At 40.3% G+C, this 27,355-nt stretch overlaps 3 protein-coding genes across 4 annotated transcripts in view; 1 reads left to right on the top strand and 2 right to left on the bottom strand.

Moving 5' to 3' along the window:
- The first annotated feature begins 615 nt into the window (after positions 1 to 615).
- On the top strand, positions 616 to 14,412 carry LOC110061991 (uncharacterized). Of its 2 annotated transcripts, none has more exons than XM_089286014.1 (9): positions 616 to 669; positions 1,845 to 1,994; positions 3,101 to 3,262; positions 4,594 to 4,737; positions 5,704 to 5,926; positions 7,208 to 11,620; positions 12,228 to 12,291; positions 12,866 to 12,965; positions 14,073 to 14,412. In XM_089286014.1, the coding sequence occupies exons 2-9, from the start codon at positions 1,905 to 1,907 to the stop codon at positions 14,109 to 14,111; spliced, it is 5,235 nt and encodes a 1,744-aa protein (XP_089142140.1). In that variant the 5' UTR covers positions 616 to 669; positions 1,845 to 1,904; the 3' UTR covers positions 14,112 to 14,412. The 2 variants fall into 2 exon arrangements, with proteins under 2 accessions (XP_089142140.1, XP_089142136.1); XM_089286010.1 differs by having other exon boundaries at positions 5,701 to 5,926.
- A 1,278-nt stretch (positions 14,413 to 15,690) lies between these two features.
- LOC110061962 (uncharacterized) lies at positions 15,691 to 19,706 on the bottom strand. The gene has a single exon (XM_020768828.2). The coding sequence runs from the start codon at positions 18,643 to 18,645 to the stop codon at positions 16,156 to 16,158; it is 2,490 nt and encodes an 829-aa protein (XP_020624487.2). The 5' UTR covers positions 18,646 to 19,706; the 3' UTR covers positions 15,691 to 16,155.
- A 61-nt stretch (positions 19,707 to 19,767) lies between these two features.
- The window catches only part of LOC110061964 (cilia- and flagella-associated protein 206-like), a 16,737-nt gene continuing 9,149 nt past the window's right edge, over positions 19,768 to 27,355 (bottom strand). Inside the window, exons 12-17 of the mRNA XM_020768830.2 lie at positions 27,269 to 27,355; positions 25,676 to 25,818; positions 24,963 to 25,062; positions 23,907 to 24,050; positions 21,428 to 21,516; positions 19,768 to 20,050 (exon numbers count right to left, since the gene is read on the bottom strand). The exon at positions 27,269 to 27,355 is cut by the window's right edge and continues 24 nt beyond it. Coding sequence (XP_020624489.2) covers positions 19,909 to 20,050; positions 21,428 to 21,516; positions 23,907 to 24,050; positions 24,963 to 25,062; positions 25,676 to 25,818; positions 27,269 to 27,355 — 705 coding nt within the window. The 3' untranslated portion in view covers positions 19,768 to 19,908. The remainder of the gene's footprint in view (positions 20,051 to 21,427; positions 21,517 to 23,906; positions 24,051 to 24,962; positions 25,063 to 25,675; positions 25,819 to 27,268) is intronic.

Raw genomic sequence — 27,355 nt, 5'->3', positions numbered from 1 at the left:
CGCGAATTGAGTTCGCGACACCAACTTGTGTTTAGATCGTGTGACGTGACACGTTTCCGGTTAACTTTGTCATGGTTTAAGTCGTCGAAAATCTACTACACCTTCGGCATTCTTCGGAAATCTTCGGCAATCTTCGGAAATCTTCGGACGTCTTCGGTAAATCTTCGGAAATTCAGGTTCTGTGGAGACGAAAAATCTCACGCATTTTACTGAAAAAAAGTTGGCAGGTGTAGGTGTTTCTGATGTGGCTTTATTGTACAGTTGTTTTTGTAGGGCATCTGTAATTCATGGAAGTGAGAACATACTCATAGAATAACTCAATTAAGATTTACCGGTAGATGGATAATTAGAACTTGGCTTTTGTCCCTGGAGTGAAAATTAACCTACCATCCCCCACCCTCCCTCCCTCCCCGCAAAAAGTAAAGTAAACTAATAAAATAATAGAATCGCTGGAAACTGTACGTAAATCGGCAATTTTATAACTGCCCTCTTGGTGTTAAAAAGCGCTTTCTCCTCGTTGAAACGCAATGTATTAATTTTAGGAAGTGAAAAAAAAAAATGGATGTGCCTTGTAGTGTGGTTGAGTGAGTGGTTATGATCGATCGGGGACTGGTACCAAGTGAAAGCCTGTTTGTTTTTGCCCACCTTTTGAAAGCAACGGACAACGAGGTACGAACTTTTCGTGACAAATTTTTCCCGTAGATAGTCTAGATTTTCGCAGTTAAGTGGTAAATAGCTTACATTAATCATTTGTTTACTAATTTCTTTCAAAATGATTGCCTTGTCCCTCGGTGGACAATGATTTTACGATCCGAAAAATCGAGGGTATGGTTTACTTTGCATGTCTTAGGTTACCAACTGCAGGGCTTTGTCTGACAGCAAAAGCATGATTATTTAATGCAGTAGCAAGGGTTCTGGTCCTTTAATCGTAAACCAGTTGATCAAAAGTTCCATTCTTTTAAAACACTATTTCTAGTAGAAGTGGTGTGTTTTATATTCGTTGATACCATTTGTGTCGTTCGAGTTTTGCAAATTAAGCTTTAACAAATTAACAGCTTGTGAAGATGGGATAAAGAGTCAAATTAAAGAGACTTATCATTGTTTTCATATGACTACGAAACCTTCCTGGGTCAACTTTAAAGCTTAAAAAAAACATTTCTCAATCAGAACTAAATCTGAGGAAGCTGAGGCTAAAAATAAGTTGTACATGGCAAGAACTGAACATTCATTCTTTTAATACATTTGCAACATTCGAATTTTGTGGACGGCAGATACAAGCTTACAGTGTAAATAAATCAAGTCAAAAATTCTGGGTACCCAGCCTGGATTAAAAATTAGTCAATTCTTATTAATTCTGAAGAATTTCCAGGGGGAATTTAAAATTGTTGTCAATGACCTGTAATAAAATTATGTTTTTACACATAGTACATCCTGAAACTTATCTGTTCAATGGATGCTGAACAAAAGATTGGAATTGACTCATCACAGCTTTCAGTAATATTATTTCATTTACAAGCATTGTTATGCACTCATTGCTTGAGTGCTATGTTGATCAGAGTGTATAAAATATAGACCATGGAAATAAAGTAACATGTAACTCAAGGCAACTTTCCTAAAATTTGCATAACTGTTATGCATGCACTATCTTGTACTCCCTCAAATTTGCCACTGAAGCTAATGGAAGCTCAACCACATTTTTCCACGGTCTTTTTAAGAGCTAGGTCATGTTCATCATGTACAGTATCTATCAATTTTTGGATGCATGTTGGCATTTGATGTGTTATGTGTCTCAAAAGGTTACCCTGATCTGCCGAGTTAACCTACCCTCTCATTTTCTTTTACAGGTCATCAAAGAATCAAACTTTCCTTTGTTGCAGTGTATTTAGTGATGTTCATATTGCATAATGGAGCAGTCCAAACCTGTTTCTACAGTTAGTTCAGAATTAGTAGCTGGTCAGTTGCCATCAAATGAAGGGCTACACAATATTCAGCAGGTAATAACATACATGTATTTACTACCTCCTGAATTGGTTAACAGAGCCTACTGTATGACGATTGTTGTATATTAGTACTACTAAATGAATGTCAACTCTGTTACCTACATGCTTGACATGTGTGAATATACATTCAGCATGTTTTGTACAACTTGTGTCATGGTTTTTGCTTGTTATAGACAAGTTGCAGAAAACACATTTTTTTCTTAGTGTATCATCGCCTGGGTTTGAAAAAAAAATTGTTATGAGATTGCTATCATCTTGAAGAAATGTACATGTAAATGTTTATTCTGCTTCTAATAAAAATTATTGATTAAGAACTGTTCTGGTCTCAGGGAAAACATTTTAAGGCAATGAGAGAAAATTCCAGATCTAGTTGCGATTAACATTGTGAAATGCTGTTTGAATATCACTCTGTAACTGAGCGCTCTTATGACTGACTGCTCCTTCATTAGAGCAAAAACTTGTAACCACTTTTGGGAATTACCAACTGGCTGTTTTCTTTGCTTGTAAGCTCTCATAAAAACACACTCAGACTCTAATTGTTATCAGTGGATGTAGAACTTTACACCACTTGATCATGTATAACATACACTATAATTATAGTATGTATAACAGTGTCTTATACAAGGTGCAAAGAAAACAAATTTGCCCTTTGGCCTTTGGGCAAGCTCTCGCTGTAATGTACAAGCCCAAAAATCCTGCTTACTAGCCTTCTCCTCCTCCCCCCCCCCCCCCCCCCCACCACGCAACTTTACGTGCCCATCAGGTAAAAGATGGGAAGAGAATCCACTGGCCTGACTGGAAAACCTACCAGTCACTGGCTGTCAGACAGTACTTTCTTTGCTCACTATAATATTAAATAATGTTTTTTAGTAAAGATTTTGAATTACATGTTAAAGTTCAAGATAATTCATGGCTGGAGAAAGAGTGCTACCCTACGCTTGAGATACCAACCAGCTTTTACTCTCCAGTGAAAGTTATTCACTCAAAATCTGAAGTAAGAACCTTGGAAGGTAAAAACATTTTTTCTCTTCCTTAGACATGAAAGTGCACTTTTTTGAGAATTTAGTGTCTAATAGCTTGCTTCAACTTTGTTCTTTCAGGAATACTTGGAACAGTGGCACTTATTGGAAAACTTACAATCTGATTTAGGATCTGAGACACACTCTGAAGACAGACAAGAATCTGTAGCTTCTTTACACAGCAGCATAGCATCGAATGCTAATACTCGAGATGCACAACCAGCTGGTTACCATCAAGAAAAGGTGTGTTAGAATGGAATGCTGCTAATTCTTGGGTCAAGTGATCAACATCCGGTGGCCCTTTAGTGTGATGTTTATCTGGTATTCTTTCAAAAGATTGCATGCTGCAGATCTTACTTTTTAAATTTTCACTTTTCAAAATGGCTTTTTTTTCTAGCAGGGCACTTACTTTTAGAAATCCACACCATCTGAGGACTGTATTTACAATCTTTTATTTTCTTCTTGTAGATTTTCACAATCCTAAGAACACAATCTCAAATAATCGATCAATGTAGTGGGTAACTATCTCTGAACATGTTCTATCTTTCACTCACTTTCAAAAAATCAGCAGTTCTCTCTCTCTCGCACATGACTAATCTGTCAATCAAGTTGAAGCACGTGTGACCAGATGTGTAACACTATGTGTGTAATGCAAGTTCTACAGAGTCCGAACATTTACCTAATCACAGCACTTGATAAAAACTAGTGTTTAAACATTGACGTCATAAAATTGGTTTTCTTTACACTCTGGGTACATTTACATGTATATTATTTATGCCATACGGTTGACACTGGTGAAGAGGGATCTGTGTAAGTCAGAGTGACGTTTTCCTCAAGGTTAACATAACAAAGAGATGCTACCCAGGGCTGCTACTCTTTAAATGTATACCACCTTCCAGAGTCTGCAGTGGTACATTTTTGTCTAACAAGTGGGCATGTATCATCCAAGGTACATCAAAACCTCTCTCCAGCTGTCTGGGAGTACTGGAAGTGGAAATTTTACAAGTAAATCTTTAACATGACTTGTCTGAGAGAAAATTACCTTTCTGGCTGTCTACAAACACTAAAACAAATGACAATGAACTCAAACCTTTGCCAAGATGTAAATCTGAAGAAAGACCTCTCTTGTATAGAACTGGCATCAAATGTGTAGTAATGCATTTTAAATTTTGAGTGGACTACAAGTCAATTGTCTCGTTGAAGTAGTCTGAGTTTTCCAGTGGCTCACTTGTTAACTATATATGAGTTATTGACCAAGAATAAGGTCAAGATGGCTGGATATTGGCCAAGTTCTCTTTTGCGTGTTTATGGAAGGTCCTATAAAGTTACATGCCAAAATTTAGCCAGCTTGACCGAACAAGCTTGGTCAATGAAGGATTTATTATCTGGACAAAGAACACATTTTTCCTCCAGGACACAGGAGGTAATCCATCTTGCCCATTTGGGTAGCCAATCACAGTCCGGGGTTTGGTTCATCTTGCCTGCCCACAGAGCTAGCCATATAATAAAAGTCCTTTGTCTTGATGTAGTCAACAAGTCTAGTAAGTGTTATTCTTATCTTTTTTCTCCTTCAGGAAGGCAATGAAGAGTGGTTTGTTCTTGGTGAGGACCCTGCAGGTGTTGGTCCAGATGTCCCATCTAATGACGAAGAGATCTCTGTAGAGGGTAGCAATATCTCTGACACAAAGGTGGAGCAAGAAAAAGAAAGAGTCAAACAGGTTGGTCTTATCACAAGCTATGTAAAGTTCTGTATGTACATGTACATGTGGCAGTACACTAATGGTTATTTTAAATAACAAACCATGACGATCATTACTACAGTTGACTACACAGCATATTTACCTATTAATTATTAATAACTAATAATAAGATTTAGAATATAATTTGTGCACAGCTTTTCAAGGAAAACTGCAGTTTGGATGACTTGACTGACAGTCAGTATTAGATAGTCTGTTTGTACCAGAAATTTGTATGGACGTCATGACATGACATGACATGACAGAGCCTATACATAGGTTTCATTAATTTTTTCAGCAGGGAGGTTATTAGTGTTCGCAGGCAGGCAACACTTTTTGAATTGAAATTCTTTTTAAGAAAAACTCTCCCCCAGAAATTGACAGGGCATGTCTCTGAAACTAGATGCAAATGTCCCAAAGATACTTTAGAGAAGTAATGAAGAGATGTTGTACTTGCAAGCCATGCATGAAAAACAAAGATATTGTAAGGTTGAATTTTTGACCTAAGTGTCTCCTACTTTGCCACCCTGATTGTGTTTTAACTGTTTAGTATGAACCTTTTTTGATTGTATTTCTTTAGTATTTACCCCAAAGTGTAGTTTACTTGAGAAGATACAAAATAAATTGGATATCCAGGGACCAGGGTGAATCATTGAGTTAACAGCTCACCTGGAGGGCCAGCTTGAATTTTTTTTTTTTTGCACCCTGTATAATTGGCACTTTCTTGGATGTTAATCTAGAAAGAAACCTTGTGAGTTGGCAAAAGGGAGATGGTTATTTTTGTTGAATATCTGGAATGATGCATTGTTTTATCTGCCATTTATTTCCTAGAGATATTCCCCAGTCAATTTTCCTCAAAATAAAAGAAAAAATAACTACTGACTTGATGTTGAAAGGTCTTTGTCTCAGATATACATGTACATTATTTTTTGTTTTGGTTCCCAGCAGTTGCCTCCATATTCAGAGCAGTGGTATGAGTTAGATCAACTCAAGGCAAGTGTAAGGTCTTTAAGTCAAGCTGCAGGCTTGCCACATTCGCCGCTGCCACAGAATGAGGACAGTGAAACATTAGCTAGTGGGTTAAGCAGTGGTTCGGTGAGTGTTGAAGCTCTTGATGAGATTGGACTAGAGGAGACTGGTGTAATGCCGCAAGGAGAAACAGCTCTGACTGGTAGGCTCTCTTTCGTTACATTGAATAACAATTGCAATATTATTCCTAATAATTATAACTAATCCAGGTTGAAGTGTCTGCTTATGGCCCAGAGTGTGCCTACCGGGGATTTTCCCTATAGTGGAGGCTCAACTGTAATTTCAAGTTGATGATTAACTACTAAACAATGCACAATATTCTGTAACTAAATACTACAGCACTCTGTAACTATAAAGATCACCATATAAAGCAGAGGTAAAGCAGAGGTAAACCACTCACTGATGTGATGGCCAGTATGGCAATCAAAGGATAAATGTAAACAAAGTATGCTTGAATTCCTAATTACATGTAATCCTTGCTTTCAACTCAGTGGTTAATTAATCTCGCAGTCTTAAGTTTTGAAATAGCTTCTGACTGTAAATTATCATTTATCAAGCTGACATTTTCATTCAATCTGACAAGACTACTGAGGCTTATTTCACTTGCCCACTGGCCTCACTTGCCCAAGAGCAAAATTTACTTGCCTCAGGCAATCGGACCTGGATTTTTTCCTGCCCTGTAAATGTTACATCAAAAATGTCCTTTACTCAATTTTCTATTTCATCCACCTGCCTTCCCATCCACTACCCCAGATAAACCTTGCAGTGAGAACTTAAGAACGGAGGCCTAGTTTTCTAAAACACTTCACCATAATTAAAGATATGTGGGTCATCGACCAAACTTGGGGTTAAGATCAAGGTTGTCACAAAGTTTTGAAGAAGGCAGCTTTACTGTTGGAGTAGGCAGCTGATTTGGCACATTTTTCTAAAGAATCAGACAAATACATGTCATTCAACAGTGCAGCTCAGCAGAGTAGCTGATGTAGATGGTGATTTTTTTGGCCTGTCAAGTACTTTTGACAGCCCTGTTAAGATAACTGGATATATTGGCCAAGTTCTTTTAGTTTTGAGTATGTAATATGAACCAAGACACACAGTGTAGTCAAGGTTCATAAACAGGCCCACAAAAATATCCAGAAATCTTGACCAAACCAGTCAGGTCATAAAGAACACCATTTTGTTGCAGGACGCAGCAAGCAATCCTGAGCAGGCTAGATAGCACCATTTGGCCTGCTTGATTGGCCAATCAAAGTGTAGGATTTGATTCATCTTGCCGACTTGTGGAGCAAGCCATATAATGAATACAATAGTTATTGATTGGAAATCCGTTGTCTAAATCTTTTTTTCTCTTTCACAAAATCATTTTGTTTAGTGTTGTCCTGTTTATGGAGCAGTGTTACCAATCATTTCTCTGCTGTTGTAGGATCTGTCATGATAGACAGGGCCCAGGAAGCTGATGCCATGGTAGAGCAGGTACAAGACGATGATCCAGGTGATAGTGGCACTTCCTTTAGCATGGATGGTTCCGGTGCAGAGGACAAGGAACTAAGAAATCAGTGGTTCCCCTTGAGGCCTAATGCTGTAGGAGAAGATGATGAAGACACCAGCCAGGTGGCATACACTGCGATTGCACCTGCTCAGCAATCAAGCAGTGATCGACTGCAGGGTGTCCCACATGCTTGGTCCGATGACGATGCCAAGCAGACACCTCCAGAGAGGTCACAACCTGATGGAAGAGATGGACCAGATCTCAAGCGACCACCTTGGATGTCTAGCACAACCACGAACACAAAACAGGCAGCCGCACCTCCTCCTCCTCCTCTTTCTTCTCCTCCTCAGAAACTTCCTCAGTCCAATGGCACACCTGAAAGTAGAGACAGTGGAAGTGAGACATCTGTACTGTCACAGCCGCAGAATGACATTGGTAATGTCACGCCGTTGGACATTATAACCAGGAGTGTACCTTCTGTTCCAAAAGGTGCAAGTCTCATCAGTGAGTTAAAGCACAGACATGCCCCTCAGTTGAACAGTGATAGTGATACTGAAAGCCCAGTGTCTAAGCTGCTCGGCCCAAACTTCCGTGCAGTTCAACAAGTGTTGGATAGACTGAAGCAAGACAGGCTGACTGACAGTGTCAGCGATGACGCAGACATATCAGCCTCTGAGCAACAGTCTTTAAGAGAGGAAAGTCTACAATCCTTGACAAGTACTGGCTCAAGAGGTCATGGTAAAGAATGGATGACTCATCAACCGATTAAAACACAGCCTTCTACTGATGCTGCAGCACGCAGTTATGAGATGCGTTCATCGAGACCACCTGGAATACTTCATTTATCTCACACTCAGATGCAGCAAGGTGATATGCATTTAGGGGATCAAAGTCGCCAAAGTGACACCTCCAATAAAGTATTAGAACCTGAACGTGCATCAAGCTGGACAAGTGCAAGGTTATCTTATCGTGATCCACCTGAAATGACTCCTACTGAAACTACACCACTGTCTGGCAAGCAAGCCACTGTAAAGTCCTCACAAGACCAAAGTTCACCCAGCTCTACACTAAGCAGTATTACAAGTGCTAGGGTTGCAGGTGTAGAATATCGACCTTCTTCTGGTAACAGCGGTGAGAAATTCTCCCAACGCGACTCTGCTCACACCGTTCCTCCACCGCTTTTACAGACATCTTATAAATATTCAACAGAGCAACATCCTCAAAGCTCTGTAGATATCAGCCTCAGAAGTTCCCGAATGGCTTGGGGAGAAAGATCTGTTTCAGGTAGAAACATAAAGGAATTTGTTCATCATAAAGATACACTTGCTAACACAGGGCTTCCATCAAGCGCACATTCATCAAAAGATCAACTGCACGAATTAACTCCTCGGAACTCCATAGGAAGTCGTTTTCTACCTACCAAAACAGCTTGGCCAGAAAGCAAATTATCCACGAGTTCCACAGCAAGAGAGCTCTCTGCCGATGAGCCCAATGTTGAGGTGCCTGGTGTTATCCCGGCAGATGCGTTGTTGCTTCCTGGTCATACCAGTTCGGATCTCGTTAACGGTACAGAGCTTACTCCAAAGGGTGCAGCTACACATTCCAGTCTAGTAGAGAAATCTAATGATTCAAACAGAATAGGGAGACAGCATGCAGAACCTTTGCAGCAAGAAAGTGATAGCAATAGGAGTGCGTCATCAGATAACACAGATGACTTGTTGACCTATGAACCTGTTTTTGAAGGAGATCGTCAGTATCTGCGAATGCAAAGGGAAATAAAGCGTTCTGGCTCTAAACACAGACAATCTGATACAGGGGACTCTCATGTAAACAGATTACCCGTGAGGGTGGCTAGAGATGCAGAAACTGTTACAAGGGTGTCTGGCCAGGAACAACCACCTTCCATCCTACGGGGCCAGGAAGGCCTCCAAGGAACCCCAATAGACCTGAATGACAGTCACATCAAGGCCTTACACTGGTCCCTTGGTGCAGGAACTATTTCTCCCATCTCGTTTCCTAGCGCTGCTCAGCTCGATTCACAACTGGGAAAGTCATCAACTCCTTTGGGTCCAGCAAGTGAACATTCCAGTGTTCATGAAGATGGTATCCTTCAGGAGCAAAGCCTTGAGGAAGACAACTACACAGCGCCAAGCGAGGATCGAGATAGGGCCCCATTAAAACAACGTGAGAGTCATTCCACTACTGAAGTCTCCTCGTCAGATGAGATTTACAGGCCAGTTTTATACAGGGATGTTTCAGGAAATAAGGAAAATCAGCCAGATGAGAGTGCTTTCAAAACAACGTCGTATGGAATTTATGACATTCGCAGATCCTCAGGCCCAGGTAGCACAAACAGACGTCGGAAGGCCCTGGGTCTGGAACCCAATCCAACAAGGGAGGCTGTCAGTCAGGAGGATAATGGATTAGTGTACATTTCAGGGAGCTCGACACCAGGTAGTTTGCAAGATGTCAGAGGAAGGTACTTGGTGAGAGAGGACGATCCTGCTAGAAGGACTACTGACTATCGAGAGGAACAACCAGACCAAGAGTACTACAAAGAAAGGCATGAGAGGAGGGAAGAGCTTAGGAAGCCTAGAACTAAGGGCTATGAACCAGAAAAACAGGCAAAGGTACTTAGTAACAGGCAGGCTCGAGAGGTGCTGGCAGAAGGAGACCTTCCTGATCCGTACCGAGATGAATACCAGTCACGCGAGAGCAGGAGGCCTGATCGTTCACACCAACGTCAAGTGCGCAGTTCACCGGAGCAAGGAGGAGGACCACTGCATCATAGGTCAGACAGGTCAAGGCAGCTCCCTGACAAGTATATGGACAGAACTGACCCAAATGGAACCAGCCATTTTTCAAGTCGCAGTAAAAGATCTGCCAGTTCTGGAAAATCAAAGTCAAGGTACATGGACGATGACCTAACCTCTTTATCCCAGCAAGCACGGGTAGAGAAAACAACGGCAAGTAGAAAACATCATTCAGAGACATCAGGGGCCAAGACTGGCCATTCTTCTCGTGATAAAAGTGATTTCCGTGGCTCTAATACCAGTAGATTAGATGCCAACATTTCAAAGTTGTCCTCACTAATCTCAAGGTCACTTGACGAAAGTATTTCATCGTCGTCTCAGACATCAACAACGTCTGCTTTGAGAAGACCACCTTCAAAGGGCAAAAGAGTCAAGATGTCTTCGTCAACTAGTGAAACATCAGATGTTTCCGAGTTCTTCAATTATGCTTTCTTCGAGCCTCGATTCCGCCAATCCATTGGAAGAAAGTTGCGACTGAGAGAGTTGCTGAGATCTGTTAAATCGCGGGACATCTCTCCTATAGTCAGAAGGTCACGGGACAGTACATCATCAGAGTCTACATCAGCTGTGTCAAGCAATGATGGAGGAAGAGAAGAAAGAGAATCAGTACCTAGCGCAGGGAGGGAACCATCACCTGCATCAACGGAACCTCGACAGTTGGACGCAGTACCTGAAAAGCAATTTTTTAACACAACACCTGCAGCTGGTCCAAAGTGTACTTGTTCACGGAAAGTTGTCACACAGGCGACTTCGTCAGGGGTAACGCAATACAGGAGACAGGACCATAGTGATAGGGAGGTAGGAATGCTGCGGAAACGTGATGTTGGTGTGAACTTTCCCACACCAGCTGTCACCAGACATCGATCTTCCAGCTCAGATGAGGCGCCTCGTGCACAAATGGAAGACGCCAGTACGCAGACAGACGAGGTCTCTAGTGCACGAAAAGTGAACAGAAAGATTGATTCCGAACCTGAGAAATCACGACCTAAACCAGTGAAGAGTAAAAGAGATATCGAGGAACATGGGGTTATTTCCCAACCGTCACCAAAGAAATCCGACTACCCTTATATCGTGGATCAGAGAGAGAAGCGTAGACCCAAGAAGCGACTGATAGCAAGTCAAAACTCACCGGATCACAGCGTCAAAACAAACAGTGACTCAAGAAACAGGACACAAGAACCTGCTTGGTTTTATCCTATGACAATACAACCACAGGCTGAACGAAGAACTGCCACTCCGCTGAATACCCAAAGTCGCACCAGGGACGAATTACGAGTGGACGTGTTTGATTCTGTCGTTAACTCGTCCAGCTCTCTGCGGAAGCTTACTCTTCAAGAAGCCTTTCTGTACGCAAGGCCTCAATTTGTGAAGCGCTCACAGGAGAGAGTTGCAAGAATAGAGCTGGCTGCACGAGAGAAAGAGAGGCGTATAATGATTGCAGAGGCCACTAGAGAAGAAAAAAGAAAAGAGGCTGCTGAGATGCGAATAAAAATATCTCCTGCTTCACCCACGGTCAAGACTCGTGTGAAAAGTGGTAAGTGTCTGCAAAAATAGAACCATAGTAGGGTTTCAAGAAGAGCTTGCATAGCGCAAATTAACCGGCTGTGGGGATGATTTTGCCTGCCCAGTTTGAATTTCTGTAGGAAGGCTTTTCTTATGAAGAAGTTCAGTTCAAAATGTTTTCCCCATGTATAAACACCAGTTGTCTTTCCCCCCTGGGATAGTGTGGTAAGAGAGAGAGAAACAGATGAAAGACGAGTATAAATGTGGAAGGGAACATCCCCCTGTTTGGTACCCCTCACCTCTCTCAGTGCTATCCTCGTTCTTCGTTTCAACATTCATTATAAGTCCCGTCGGTCGTTATCCCTCTCTTTCAAACATCGTCCCACGCAGACGCTCTTTGGGCTCGTAGGAGCCTGAAACGTGATAAGCACTTCTATCCCTTCTTATTTACAATAGTTATTTTTAAAGAACTCGTATTCTTGTAGGTTACAGATGTTAATATTAAACTGCTAACGAAAGCTTTTGGCCATAGTTTCCAAACTATGTCCTCAGTTTGCACTGAGCTTTCAAGACTGGATGTAAAAAATTCAGACATGTGTCTTTTTAAGTCACCGCCATGAATTCAATCTGTGTTTCAGACCAGCTTTTTGTGCCGAAACCAAGACAGATGACTCGAGCGGAGATGAAAGATCTAAATAAGAGGTAAAAGCAATACTGTAAAATTCCGGTGAGACATGCATTTGTTCACAAGGTTTCTTTTGGTTAGGCTTATTTCGAGGGAAGCGGAATTATATATGGAAAGGAATTTTGCATTTCGCAAAAGTTTGGGTATAATTAAATATGAGGAATATTGCGTGAGAAAAAATTTTTCACCAACAGTAATACATGGAAAAGCCTCTAAACACAATGACATAAAGCACAAAACAAACTCTACAGTCGTTGAATGCTCTTGAAGCTCAGTAATAGGTGGGACCTGAGGGGAGAAGAAATTCTTAATATCTTTCCTTGAAAGTGTGGGGAGGGGGGCTGGCGATATTATTGCAAGGATATTTGTGTCTGAAGTTGTTCTTTTTTTAAGATTTGTGTCGTTTAACTGATAATGCATTTCAAAAGCTAAATAACCTTTGGAGGTAGATTTTAAATTGCTACATAGACAGAAAACGTAATGAAAAAAATCAGTAAATAATGAACAGTCCTTTCTATTTATCTTGCGGTTTGTTGTTTGTTTATCTGTTTGTGTTTTCCTGAATACAACTTCCTTGTTCGTATTTTTCAGGCTCTACAAGAACTTGCCTGAGGTGAAAGCTAAAAACGAAGAAAAAAAGCGGTTAGCTTTCTATCGCACCAACAGATTACGTGCTCAACTGTATGACAAAGTAGGTTCACGTTTGTTTTAAAGAGGTGTTAGCCTCATAAGCTATATTCGCGGGTGCTCGGTCAAGGGGAAAAAACGCAAGGACTGTTTAACTAAGTAACACCAAAGTTTTGGACGGAGTTTGACATCAGGAAGAGAAATTAGGAAAGTTATTTCACGAACTAAGCTCTCGGTTCTCTGGACGCAGAGAACGCGACTTTTTCAAGACAAAATGAGTCGAGTCAAGGTTCATTGTGTTGTTGCTCGTTGTTTTTCTCGCGGAAAGGACTTGCCTCGTCTGCACAAGTAACCTGAGAGCACTCAGAACAATCTCTCTTCATTCTTATTTTAACGTGCGTAAGTGCGTAGAAATTGTCTTTAACTTGAAGGAAATCTGAAAACTAGTAGTTTACCAAGATGGAAAACACCAAAGAGATTCTAATAAACCATTAAGGAACGAGGATGGTTAAGGATGGAGAAGATTAACACGGATTACAAACAACGAACTTGAAAGATTTAGGTTGAACTTCTCAAGATCTGCAAACCGTGACGTAGCTCCTTTAATTGCAGATAACTGTAAAAGCCAAAATATAAACTAACAATGAAAAAAAAAAAACGTTGCAGGCATAGGCGCAATTTCAACGTGCAGGTACATACAACGTTCATGTGCAATGATTTTAGGAGTGGTTTAATTAAAGTTTTGCAAACGAAAAGCAATATTATAGGTTTTGATGGTAGACTGGGTAAAAATCCTAAAAGAGAGGAAATGAAAAAAAAAGTGAATCAGTGTTTGAAAATTTTTTTTTTTTTCTTTAACATCTTTGTTATGCACGACGAAATTTTGAAAGAGCTATTTAAAAGATTATTTGCCTTTGAGATGGTCAAACTTATGCACCAAAGAGGTGCTAATAAATTCATGTCACATAAGTTTGCCAAAATTAGTTCAAAGAAAATATCTAAGTGACCTTTGCTGTTAAGTCTAGTGAATTTTTTAATCAATTCCCGAGCTTGAGGTAAAGAAAACAGCAACAAAGACTGACTGCCATTTCAGATGCTGCAGAAATAACTGAAGGAAAATTTAATATTGAATATGCTAATTCTGTCTTCCTTCCATTCTTTCTCCTGGCAGAGAGTACGCAACCGTCTCAAAGGAGCTGGTAGAAAGTGACCAACGATCTTCATATAATTTATTGCATTTTGTAATTGCCTTTAGCCTATTTAAGTCTGCCAGTAATTTTTCTCCACCGCAAATCAGTTTAGCCTGTAGAAACTCACTTCAAAGTTGAATGTATGTGTGGTGTCACGTTTCTGTGAGAAACAGTTTCTATTTATTAGATAAACAAACTAAACCATGCCCTCTCTTTGTATGGGTACCATATGTCAAAATTTTATTTCTGTAAAATTTCTAAATTTCAAGATTAACTCTTAAGCCAAGAATGATAATTTAATAAACATAGATATGTGCTGTTCTTCTCTTGTGCCATTTCATTGTTCGTAAAGAGGTCACCCCCATCACAATTCATGATTATGTTATTTGAATTGCATCATCTGGGCATACTTTGGAAGTAATTTTAGTGAAAATAGTCGTGCTATTTCTTTGGTTTCTCTCAGACATCCCGCCAAATTAATTGTTTCAGAATAAATATGTCTTTTTTATGAAAACTGCAGTGTATCTTGCACACTCACTGGCTAATTTTTATTATCAATACGCAGACAGACAAAAGAATTTATATTTTATAATCAATAACAGGACAGACGGATGAAAAACTGAAGTCAATTTGTTAAGATTAAATCTATGGCCCTGTCTGCACTTCAGGACAGGGAAAAAAAATCTTAAATCCACTTGCCCAGTGGGCCAGTAAATTTCAGTTTTCACTTGCCCCCACTCAAATATTACTTGCCGACGTGGCAGCCAGTATGGAAATTAGAGGACAAACGCAAACAAAGAATGCTTGGATTCCTAACTAATCCATGCTTTCAACCTAATGGTTAACAAATCTTGCAGTCTTAAGTTTTGCAATAGTTTCTGACTGGAAGTTATCAGTTATCAAGTAGACATTTTCAATCAGACTCACAAGACTACTGAGGCTAATATCACTTGCCCACCAGACAACAGAACTGAGCAATGTTCACTTTCCCAAGAGCAAGATTTACTTGCCCCAGGCAATCAGAACTGGGTTTTTTCCTGCCCTGCAACTTAAATGTACCTATGCAGACATGGAATACCTCAAACTGCTCACCCTGGGCTTATACAACTTCGTAAGGGGATTTGAATGGATTTATATCTGGGGGACATTTGGATTGTTTCAAATGAGCTACAGCAGTGTTCATTAAGATAAAGTTTTCATTTACTGGTTTTTAATCAAACTGTAAACACCATTATGACTTAAGCTCATTTGATGTTAAACTAGAAGGGTTCTTATATGCAAGGAGGCTAATTATTGCCTTCAAGTGGAAGAACCTGTAACTGGGGGAGCTTATAAGTGGGACAGCTTATAAGTGGCAGTTTATGGTGATGCATGTTCAATATGTTGGACAAGGTATTCCACGCTACCTTACAAATAATTGCAGGGACTAATATATAGGAATCTTAACAAGGCATTAAATTTTCATACTATGCCCTCACGTAAGTCTCCATTGAAAGAAAGTTCCTGAGCATTAGGCCATATTTATATTCTTGTTATTAGACTGGAACTAGTTTTCAATAGAGGCTCATGCGTGAAATATGATTTTAAAAGAGACATATCGAGAGCCTGATGTTTTTAATTACCATTCGGCCATGTTTTACAACAATCAGTTGGTGGCAATATTGAATGTTAGAAACATCTGAGTTATGCTAGTTTTAACAATGGTAAATAATGAGTGGAATTTTCAGAACCGAGATTTCAGCCATGCCTCCTGTGTATGGTCATTAGGCACCTGTAAACTAAGAGATGATGTTGCGGAAATATTACTTCCCTAAATGTTTCCTCATTTGCATTCACACAACATTATTTTGCAGAAGCAAATTTTGTTTCTAAGAAGTAAAAAAATGTTCTTGAATTTTTTCTGAAACATTTGTCTTCTGCAGCAACTCTTTCACAGTTTGCATGCCAGGAAAACTATTTTGAGAAACAGTGTTTCAGCAAGCAACAATACTTTGTTGCCTGCAGAGGCTTTTAATGCATAGTCACTTGAGCTCCTAGTTTTAGTTTGAGCGCACACAATGTTTATCAACAGGAATGAAGAATTCTCTTCAACATTTTAACAAAGGGTTTTCTTAAATATCTCACGTCGGTTGTTGTACCCTCTAATGCATCATCCAAGTCTTGCATTAGATCTTCATCCATGGGCTGAAATTCCAATCCACCGAAAAACACTTTCTCATGCTGTTCCGAGTCGTAGTTCTTTTCCAGCAAGTTTATGCCAGGCACAAAGAAGGATGGCAACTTTTCCTGTTGAAGACAGTTTTCAAGGAAATCATAGATGTGTCTTGCCCAAATAACAACTTGGTCTTCAGATGTGTTTTGTATATCCAGGTCAATTTCTTTCAGACAGGATTTATTCACCAATATGAATAGTGCATTTTTTAAAAAGTAACTGGATATAACTTTCTCTGCTGCGACGACATTATCCTCTGGCCATGTAAAATCTGTTTCCATGTCTGTTGGTTCCTCACTGTCACAGTCATGGACCTTCTCAGAAGCACTTGGATTTTCCAACACTGTGTTACTTGGTACAATTTGCGAACACACATAAGGACTTCTCACTGCCTTTGCAAGAATGTATCCCTGGCGAACATGCCCAGGAAGGGACTGGAAGAGTTCAGTTTCAGCCAGAGAGAAGGAAAGACGAAAGTGCTTTTCTCCACTTTTAAAGAACCTTTCTCCGTGCAAGGCCATGACAACATGAACTCCTTTGCTCTTCACCTGGGAGTTAAACAGTGCTGCTTCAGAGACATTTGAGGGCCAAAAGCAGGGAAAGTGCAATGCTGGGACAATATCTACATTAATCACCATGTCCTTGTAAACATGTCCATGCCATTTGAGTGTAACCTTTGTTGCATTAGCTGCCATTAAGCAAGCACTTACAGGGACTAGTGTCAAGATATCTTCCCAAATTTCCCTTTCCAGAAAGGCTCTGGTAAGTTGATCACTGAAGTCATTAATCAGTTTCGAACTTCGCAAACTGTTATCTTTGTCCATATATTGCAAAAGTTTGTGATCTGGGAGGCAAAAATCAGGTTTTAAATGTAACTGGCAAAACATGGGTGGACTGGAAGCCACATTTGGCTCTTGAAAACACTCGCAAAGTTTCACCATTGTACACATGAAGTCAAACTCCTCGGGAAATCCACATTTGGTCCCTTCGCTCACACTGCCTGAAATTTCAGGCTTAAATGTAAACAGAGGGAAGGCTTTGGAAACTTTTCCTGCCACTCGCTCAATAACTTTGCTTACGGCCAACTTGACCTCAGATGCCTCTGCAATTTCAGGTAGTTTGCCAATCACAGGTGACTTCAGTAGCTTCTGAAGTGATCTGTTGGGGTCACTGTTTAAGCAGAAGTCTTCAGATTGCATGTTTTCAACCTCTTCTTGCATCTTGACATGATCACATTCATCGTTTAATGGAAAAACATTAGGTAGGCTTTCTAGTTCAAGATCTCTATTCACCGACTGAAAATAGTTCTGGAAGAGATTAATTAGCTGTACATATCCAAAGTATCTGGCCAATTGAAGTGGTGTTCTGCCAGAGTGATCTGGTTTTGCAGCCAAGCAAGAGTCGCACTTAGTCAATAAACATTTTAATGCTGCTTGATTATTGCTGAAAACAGTGTAGTGAAATACAGTTGCACCACTGTTGTCCTCGCGGTCAACAAGACAGTTGTCATTCTCAATTATTTCCTCTAAATTTGATGTATTTTTCAAAGAACAAGCCAAATGTAAGGGGGCAACTCCATTTCTGTCCTTGATGTTTACATCAGCACCATGGCTTATGATCAACTGCAGGAGAGACCTTTGTCGTAATTCAGCCACAAGGTAATGTAAGAGTGCCCGTCCGAAAAAGTCTTGACTGTTAACGTCGTAGCCTTCGTTTACGAATAGTTTCACGAATTGTGAATGTCTTGATTTCTCTGCATTGTCCCGATCCAAGGGAGAACAGTGTAAGAACCACAACATATGCAAAGGTGTCATTTCAAGAGAATCCTTGCTGTTCACCGAGATTCCAGCTTCTATCAGAAACTGAACAGTTTCTATGTTAGCACCCGATTCAATCGCTTTGTGAAGAAGGTTTTCACCTCTTGAAGATAGTGCTGCACATAAGTCGACGCCGAGGTCGACCAGAACTTGCAACACCTCGATCGCCTCAAGTTGAAACAGTTCAACATTGTTTAGCAACTCGTAAGTGCCATTTAGCATGCGATCAGACTTCTGTAGGGAAAATCCCCAGTCTATGAATGTCTGGCATGCCTTTGTGTTGGCATGGTCTAACGCATGTTGAAATGGTAGTCTGCCAAGACCATCTCTGCAGAACATATCTGCTCCGTGATCCAGAAGAAGTTGGACCATTTTGTACGCCTCCTCGTCGTAATAGTTGACACAATGAAGTGGCGTACTTCCATAGTCATCTCTGCTGTTGGGGTCTTCTCCACCTTTTAAGCAGTTTTCTACAATTTCAAGACTACTATTTAACGTTACTTCGCAGTGTAGTGAATAATCCATTCTTCGAGCCTAACACGATATCACGAAGAGAAGGCTTCCTTGTTTCCAGGGATTTCTCGGTATGTTGCCTAGCTTCCGGGTACAAGAAACTGCGTGGGAAGCGGGAGAGGGGAGGGGAGGGGGCAGCGCGGTGTTGGGGAAGTGCACTTTGGAGCGTATCACCGTTGAAATAGAGCCATTTTTAGTTTATCTGTGACTAAAAATAGAGAAGCGTATAGGCGTGAAACTTCTTGTAAGAAGGGAACCTCTCTTCACATGAAAAATGTGTGAATAAAACCGCTCTGTAATCATAAAGTTTGAGATTTTGTTATGGCTTTCCGGGTGCGAAAACTTTTCAGGAGAAACGGGCCCCAGGACATCTAAACTTAGAACCCACGTTTGCACTAGAAAGAAAAAAAAATTGCAAAATGGTGTATCGGCTAATTTTACAATAATTCTGCGAAATCGCAGAATGTTATCTTGTTCGGAGAGCCAGCAACTAAAATCAATCAATCACATTGCTCCATTGCCGGTCCAAAGGAGCAATCTGATTCCTTTTCAGTTTCGTTCCAGCTCTCTCTCTCTCTCTCTTCTGTTTTGTTTAACATCAGACGTGAGTATACGCCTATTCGGCTTCCAATCAGAATTGCACTCTTGAAGTTTGCGATATTTTTCCAGTCTATGACTGCGGCATTTTTTGCTAATCTCTTATCAACAAAGCTTGCTCGGTTACATTTTCAGGTGAAAAAGTTGCAAACTAAAATGCAAAAATATTGACTATTTTCTTCTAACAATATTTATTTATGGAAGTGCTAAAAAGCCTGATGAGAAAAAAAACAGTAAAGAGGACGAGCAAACTTTGGCAAAATTAAGTTCGGCTCATCGCCGTTCGCAAGCGAAATGTCAGCTAGTGCAAACCAGTTACATCAGAGGAATTAAATTGTTCTTGTTAGCCATATAATAAACATCTTATTAACCGAGCTTAGTCGGTCTGTATGGGAGAATCTTTGACCTCGATAGTGTGTACAGACTTCACTGCGTTCGGTCTGTACTCACGACCTCGGTCAAGATCCTCCAATTAGAATTGCGCGCTTGCAAGTGTGACCATGCTAACATTTGAGCAGAAGAAGACTTTCTACAATCTGGCAAAAAAGTTTTCGACACTTTAATAAAAAGTTCAACTGCTAATACAATCATTTAATTTGTACAAAATACAACACTGACATTTTTACGGCGTAAACGTTATTTACACCTTTTAAGGTCATGTATGATACACAAAATGTCTCAAGTTTGATCCACATCTACGGTAAGGTCCACTACGTTCATGGTGGTCTTGGTTGAGTTGCAGCCTCGCAAGCCAGCCACGAACGTGGACGGCTTAGGAACATTGGTCGATGATTCGCGCTTTGTTTGTGTATCTGCGTCCCTGTAATGACAACAAAGAAAACTTTTAAACATCTTTGATACTAATATACCTGTTTTCAAACAATTACTGACTCTCAACCCCACATATAGCCCACAGCAAGTTTTAAGTGGACAAAGCTGCCGGAAAAAAATTAAAGGAATTTTTTTTTCTAGTGTAAAAACCTCGCGCTAGCACATCGCCCGTTAGAATTTACCACGCGCGCGCAAGACAGAAAACCTATCCACGCGCGTCTCCGAGCGCACAATGGCCCCTTGCGAACACAAGTTCAGTGGAACCGATAATTTTATTTTCAACACTATCTATCGGATTACACCGTGAAAAATATTAGTTTCGAGAATCTTTCTTCAAGCAAACATTTCGTCAGTTCTACACCAAATATGTTATAGCGCCTTCAACACCCGCGCGCAGAACCTGTGACGTCATAAAAATTTGCAATTATGACGTCATTGATCGTCATAGCTACAAGTCAGGAACAACAGAAAGCGCTTTATTTTTTCACGCGATCATTTCTCGATGGTTTCCTCAACTAATGCCTGTATGAAATGACATTTACTCTTCGTAAACATTTCTCTGAACAGTCAAACAACCCATCTCAACGCGATAAATTGGGTTTGTAAAGTTCATCAGGTAGGTAGATGAGCAACAAACGTCAAGTCGCAACAAATGCTACCTATTTTACTTTCTTATGCTTATTTTTCAAAAGATGACTTTGCTTTTGATTCGGGCTGGACAACTCAAGTGAATTTTATGCGGGCTTCGACATCGTAGGAACTGGTATTATATTTGAAGGGTAACGCTTGCATTAAGTTTCGTGCACCTTTCTTTAAGAGAGATGTAAGAATTACACTTGTTTTTCCCTCAAACGGTTAAATTCCACTTTGGCGGACAGCTGTTAGCTCTTTATAAGTGTACGGGAGTACCGACTTGATTGATAAGGTCCGTATTTTAAATAACTTCAAACTTTCTGAGGGTTATAGGTGGTATATAGAAGAAAGACATTAAAAACTCTCGCAAACAGTTATTCACAATGTGTTATTTTGACGCAAAGATATCGTTAAAACGTTTGTTGTAGCGAAGAGTAGCAAAGAGTAGCAAAGTTGGCCTGCATAGCGTGTGGTTTCGTTGGTCCGCCTTGGCAAAAACAAAACAGAAGGAAATTCGTCGGCGTTCGGAGACTAGGAAAATCCCAATTACGGAGGCTTGCACGAAGCTAACTGTCGAGTCATCAAGCATAATAACACCAGTTTCTCCGACCACACTACGAATGTATTTTCAGATGCTCAAAAGAGCGACTACAAGTCTTCAGTTCAAAACGCAACTGACGGCCCGCCACTTTGAAACTTGTTGCTATGGTAACTCTAACATGGTAATACTTACTTAGGGAGGTACACTTGGGAGTCATTGTCTCTCCTGAAGTTACTCAAGTTCGTCTGCACTGAATGCGTGAGCCTGGTGCGAAGATTTGCCTACGGAAATAAAAACATGACCTACAGATCAGAGAGCATACGAAGACAGTTTTCAGTAGCCACATACATATTGTGGGAGGCGCGGCGACCTCATGGTTAGTGCGCTCGTCTCCGGATTGAGCGGACCGGTTTCGAGCCATGCCCAGGGATATTGTGTTGTCGTGTTCTTGGGCCAGACACTTAACTTTCACAGTGCTTCTCTGAGACCCTGTTAGGGGTAAATTCCGACAAGAGACATGGCCTTGAAACGGCGACATGAGTGCTATGAATTGGCGACGAACGACAGACTACCCCAGCGAAATAGGGAAAGCGACACTAATGGCAAGACAGACCGACAACGATTTTCGGAACTGAGAATGCAGTGATTGTTTTAAACGTCTGAGTCGAAGTGAAGATGCATTTCCAGCCGGTTTTAAATGTGTTTTCCCCTCTCACGCGCGATGTCGACGGGTCGTGAAACCCAGGCTTTCTTATATATGCTAAAACGTCCACGTCGAATAAATCGAGTCCGTCATTGCTGAGTATTTTTTCTCACTCTCAGCTGAGTGAGCAGTGCCCTAAAACGCCTAAAAACACGCGTAAGGAAAAAGGAAAGAGATCTTCGAAAGTCGGCTTCATATTTTTATAAGTGGCCACCAGTAAAAGAATATGAAGCTGTATTATCAACTAGGAAAAGAGAGACAGGGAAAGCTACCAAGGTCTTCTCAGTAGAAGGTAAGGGTTATAGATAGGAGAGATTATCGGATTGAGGCCGTTGAGATTTTGAGTTAGAGAACGGTTGTTAAACATAAATATGGTAAAAATAGTCATAGGTTCGATTGTACTTTAGGTCCAAATACTGACTGGAAAAAGGCTGAAAATAGCAATTCCAAGCGTCTAAATTTCAAAATTCCCCGGGGAAGCATGCCCCCACATCCCCTGGGAGGTTAGCAACTTCAGCGCTCGAAAGCATGCCCCAAATATGCGCCCCCCCCCCCCCCCCAGCATGCCTCCAGCCCCTTAGAAAATTTACATCTAGCTAAGAAGTCTTTTCCTTCATTCTGAGTCGAAATGTGATGCTTTAAAAATAACCATAAAGTAATCATTAAACCCACTGACCAGAGAAATGCTAGCTCTGCAGAAGAATTCGTATTGCTGAAAAGTGTTCGAAGCAAGTGCAAAGCATACAAGGAGTAAATTATATCCAAAGAGATACTTAATTATAATTTTATATGTACTTGATTAAAACATCAAGGAACCTTCAATACGTGAGAAATAATAGTTTCAGCGTGAGAGCGAAAGATTGAATTCGTTTGCGTGAGCCTCATACTCAATGCGTGAGACTTTAGAGCACTGTGTCGGTTTTTTTTTTTGTTTTTTTAATAAACAAAGGTATTACGATGTGTTATACGTGTAGCTTCGTTTTAATCGAACAAGGTCAAATTTCCCGACACAACTCCGCTGAGACGAGATTCCGACAGGCGACATTGGAATCTTGCAAAATGCCGACATGACTGGTGGCGAATTTCAGACAGGGGACATGGGTACCCCCCCTAACAGGGCCTCTGCTCTCCACCCAGGTATAGAATTGAGTACAGCGTCAACTACAATGCTGAAGGGGGTTGGGGTGGGGGACCTGTAATGAACAATCAGCCCATCTAGGAAGGGGTCCAAGAAAAAATAAAAATATCTAATAATATTAATAATTATAACATTTTCTATTAATCGCTTCATGCCTAACAAGCTCTCCAGTATTACTATAAATCTACTAGCATTCTATCACGAATGCCGTCCTCTGGTTGGCTACGTTACTCATTATCTATTCTGTTGTAGATAGTGAGTAGCTTAGCAGTGTGCGGTTGTTAACAAAATGACAGCCACTTATTCGCGTCTTCGAAGTGTCTGTGAAGAGGATTTAGTTTAACAGACTAGAAGTTTTGAACGGCTAGTAGATTTATACTAAAACAATTAGATTATGCGTTCTCGATTTCTAAGCGTGATAGTTGACTCAGGCTGCGCCCTCGTCAAATATCACGCGATAGAAATCTCGAACTCATAACCACACTGTTAATTAGAAAGGGAACTGAAACTTTTCAAATGTCACAATGTTTTATCACTCTGTTTTCTTTTGCTTTACCACAGCAAAATGACTTCTACACCCTACAGTCTCTTGAACTAACGACCTAACAACTCAAGGGAGACTTCAATTAATAGCAATTTTCTAGATTTAGAGAGAAAAACCACGTCATACTTGAAATTTTGGAATGTTAGTTCTAAGGCGGGAGGAAGCGGAAGCGAAAAATATGATAGAACCAAGGGAAAAAAATCAGTTTTCTTTAGTCACCCTCTTCTCCTTTCGCAAAGTTGTCAATATGATAATGGCTTCTACAAGTAAGTAATTTCCAACTCACCAATTTAAGTGCTTTTCGCCTAAGCTCCCATTCATTCCACTCGTACGACTTGACAATGTTTGACTCCATGAAATGTGTGTCTGTCTGTGTTCCACTATCGCACTTAGTGACAGGAACTTCAATCATTCGACCAGGTTCCTTACCCTAATCAATGAGATCAACATTAAGAAACTCCTTACCAGTTTTCACACACTTCTTAATGTTTTGTAGTGAGATAAAACATTAAGGAGGAGGGGCTTATTAGCGCGAGGGCTAATACGAGGCAGTTAACGGTACTTGAAAACGTTGAGAGAATTTAAGCATTAATCGGTAATTCAGGATAAGCGCCAATGTTTGAAGTTACAGTAACTTCCTTTTCTCTTGTTTTTCGGTCGCGCATTTTAATCTTTGTACAATGCCAAACTATAGCTTACAAGTAAAGTATCCGTGTAGTGAAAACTTTGCGGTATTTTGTTTTTGCGATTGAGCGCTCTCAGTTGTCAGGATTAAATTTTTCGATTTGGGGTTACTCAAGCTTTGGTCTGCGAACTTCTTCTGCGATTTCCAGGATATAACATTTCTATGAAAATTTCATTTTACTGTCGTGTTAAGGGGATATACATCTACCGAGGGTATATACCGAGGACACTTGACTGGAGGGTCTCAATGGGGTTTTAAACCGTTAGCCATAAAACGGGCCAAAAATTGAGCCGTTAGGCGTAAAAAATGATAACCGTTTTGTGTCTTGTCTTATGGCTAGGTAGTACAAATAATGTTATAATAATACTCTTTTCTCATTTGCGGAATGGACCTTAAATATGTTTAACAGTAATCAAAATAAAATTTTTTACCTATATTAAACAATGAAAATTAATTGTTAACTTTTTAAAGCAATGGTAATTAATTTCTAAGATTTTGTTAACCGTAAAGAAAATAAATCAACTGTTACCTATAAAAAAAGCCAAAATATTAACCGTTATCCGTAAAGACCACCACCCCATTTGGACCCTCCTGACTAGCGTGAGAAATTTATTTTCTGAATTGATGATTTAGTTTGCCTATTTTGAAATACTTTACCTGCGCGTAAGGTGTAATGGAGGCAAACTGTGTATGAAGCTCGAGCAGCTGAATGAGCTCGGGTGATTTCTTAGCGGCTTCAGCGACGCCATTAATGTAACTAAAACAGGGCGAAAAGAAAGAGGATTTAAGAAAGATATACAGCAATTCTTTAACTAACCAATTGTCTGCTAGTTTGAGCTATTGGGGAGCTTAAGCAATGACCACGGCGACCCCGAGGACAACGCCTAGTAAAAAATGAATTTATATTTTACCTTCGAATTTCGTTTGTCTAGATCTGTTCAGTGCGCCTACAGGTCTCAAAACTTGCTCAGGCTTAATGTCTAACGACGCCAGCGTTGAATTCCAAATGAAAATACGAAAAATTAGCTGCAGCCGTTCCCCAAAAACGGTTTTTTTAACCATAAAACAGAACACGCAAAGAAAAATCAACCCAACCAATACAACAGCGTTTACCGTAATAACACACGACCTAATTGAAAACAAGAAAGTCTAAAAAGCGCGGGAAAAAAGTGCAAGTCAAATACCAAATTTCGTCAGCTTGCACCTAACGATAACGTATTCTCTCTATGATTGGCTGGAACATTAAGCGCGAATTTCTTGCTCAAGAGACCAGCGCTTTCAAACTGTTTTGTTTAAACTGTTTTAGTTAAGCATGCAACCATTCTACAAGCAAGCAAGAAAGAGATGTTAGTAATGATTTTATTTCAAACCTGTCAGGCGCATTAGCAAACTCATAAGCAGCCTGTTTGTCCGAGAACGCGTAGTAATTATCCTTGTAACGTAGCACGCCATTAGCCGGGTTGGACGGAACAAGTAAACGGTCATACACAACTAGAGACCATCCACAGAAACCCTGAAACGAGACGGTAATAAAACAATCAGACAATGCGGTTTAAATAAAAACAAATAAATTCGTTTTTCTTTCTGTAAACTAATATAACAAGAAAAATGCGCCACAACGGAAAAATAATTCTTTGCAAAACTTACTTAAACGCTTTGTATAGAGCGGTTTTCAACTGAGTGTCTTTAAGGGCCCATTAACCGATCTTTTTGAGCCGTTGCTAGGGAAAATTTAGTCTCATATAACCTCATCATTTTTAGTTAGTTCAGGGTTATTTCATGTGTTTTAACTTTTTCCTGATCAGTAACACTAGTGATGACGTCATCAGGCCACGCCCATGGTCATGTGACTAATACAGAAAAAATGCAAAGGCTCCCCGGCAAATTACTTTCCCGGGATTTTTTTCATTGATTTAGTATTTTAATTTAAATCCTCATTACACTATGCATCGATTTTGTTTAATTTCTAAAAGGTCAGATTTTGAGAGCATTTCAAAATATTGAAAAATTCGTAATTTTCTGAAAAAAGCATGATTTCGAAAAAGGAATGCATAGCTATGTTGCCAACGTTGGCTTTAATCGAATTTCGTCGAAAAAGGCTGAATTTAATGAAAAACCGCGTTTCCTTTAGCATTTAAAAAACCGGAAGTGCGCCCGGTATCTATTGGAAGTTACCCTATCAGCGCGTGCGTAATTTACACTGCCAGCGCACTTCGGTAAGATCAAACAAAGCCACACGGAGTTAGTTTTTCTCTTTCTATTGCTCTTGTTTTTCTGTCTTTCTCTTATTTTGTCTTTGCTTGTACTTCTTTTACTTTGCATTTTGCGAAACACAAAGAAAAACGTCTAAAATGTGAGCGAATTTGCAAGTTTTTGAGTTGTTTTTATTTTCCGCGCTCAGGCTGACGTAAATGACCGGAAGTGAAATTTCACCTCCTTAGCAACGCGCGCGAGCGCGCGCATGAATCGGTTAATGGGCCCTTAAACCAAACCCAAAGTAATCAATGGAATCAGTCTGGCCAATCACAAGCTACACCGACAATCCAGTGAACCAGTCAAAACACGACGATACAAGCAGCTGACGCGAAGCGCTGGAAAACGAGTGCGAACGAGTCACGATTGGTTTTGATGTCACTTTTGAATGGATATAGCGCTTTTCAATTGAGTGTCGTAAAACCAAAAACCAAAGTAATCACTCTGGCCAATCACAAAGGACACAGACAATACAATGAACCAATCAAAGTTCAAAGTAATTACATGAAGCTGAAGCAAAACACGGGAAAACGTGTGTGAGCGAGTTACGATTAGTTTCGGTTTTACTTCTGAGTATATGACAAAGTGGTGCGAGTTTTAAGCCAATCTTTTAGCGTAGTAATGCAAAACCAGTCAGGGCAATGCGAGTTACTTTCGCCGGACACTCAACTAAAAGCCGCTCTATTTCCGGAAAAATACCGTATACTTACACGGTATTGTATTGGCAGCCTGTCAAAGTTTTTCGTGGTTTCGTGAAACAGTAGCTCAATCTTAGGATTGTCTATTGCCTTGCTGTT

Source organism: Orbicella faveolata, unplaced genomic scaffold (genome assembly GCF_042242905.1).
Source record: "Orbicella faveolata isolate gen_17 unplaced genomic scaffold, um_ofav_v1 contig_1, whole genome shotgun sequence".
Lineage (NCBI taxonomy): Eukaryota > Metazoa > Cnidaria > Anthozoa > Scleractinia > Merulinidae > Orbicella > Orbicella faveolata.
The sequence above is the reverse complement of the archived record's forward strand: the minus strand, read 5'-3'. Positions and strand labels throughout refer to the sequence as shown.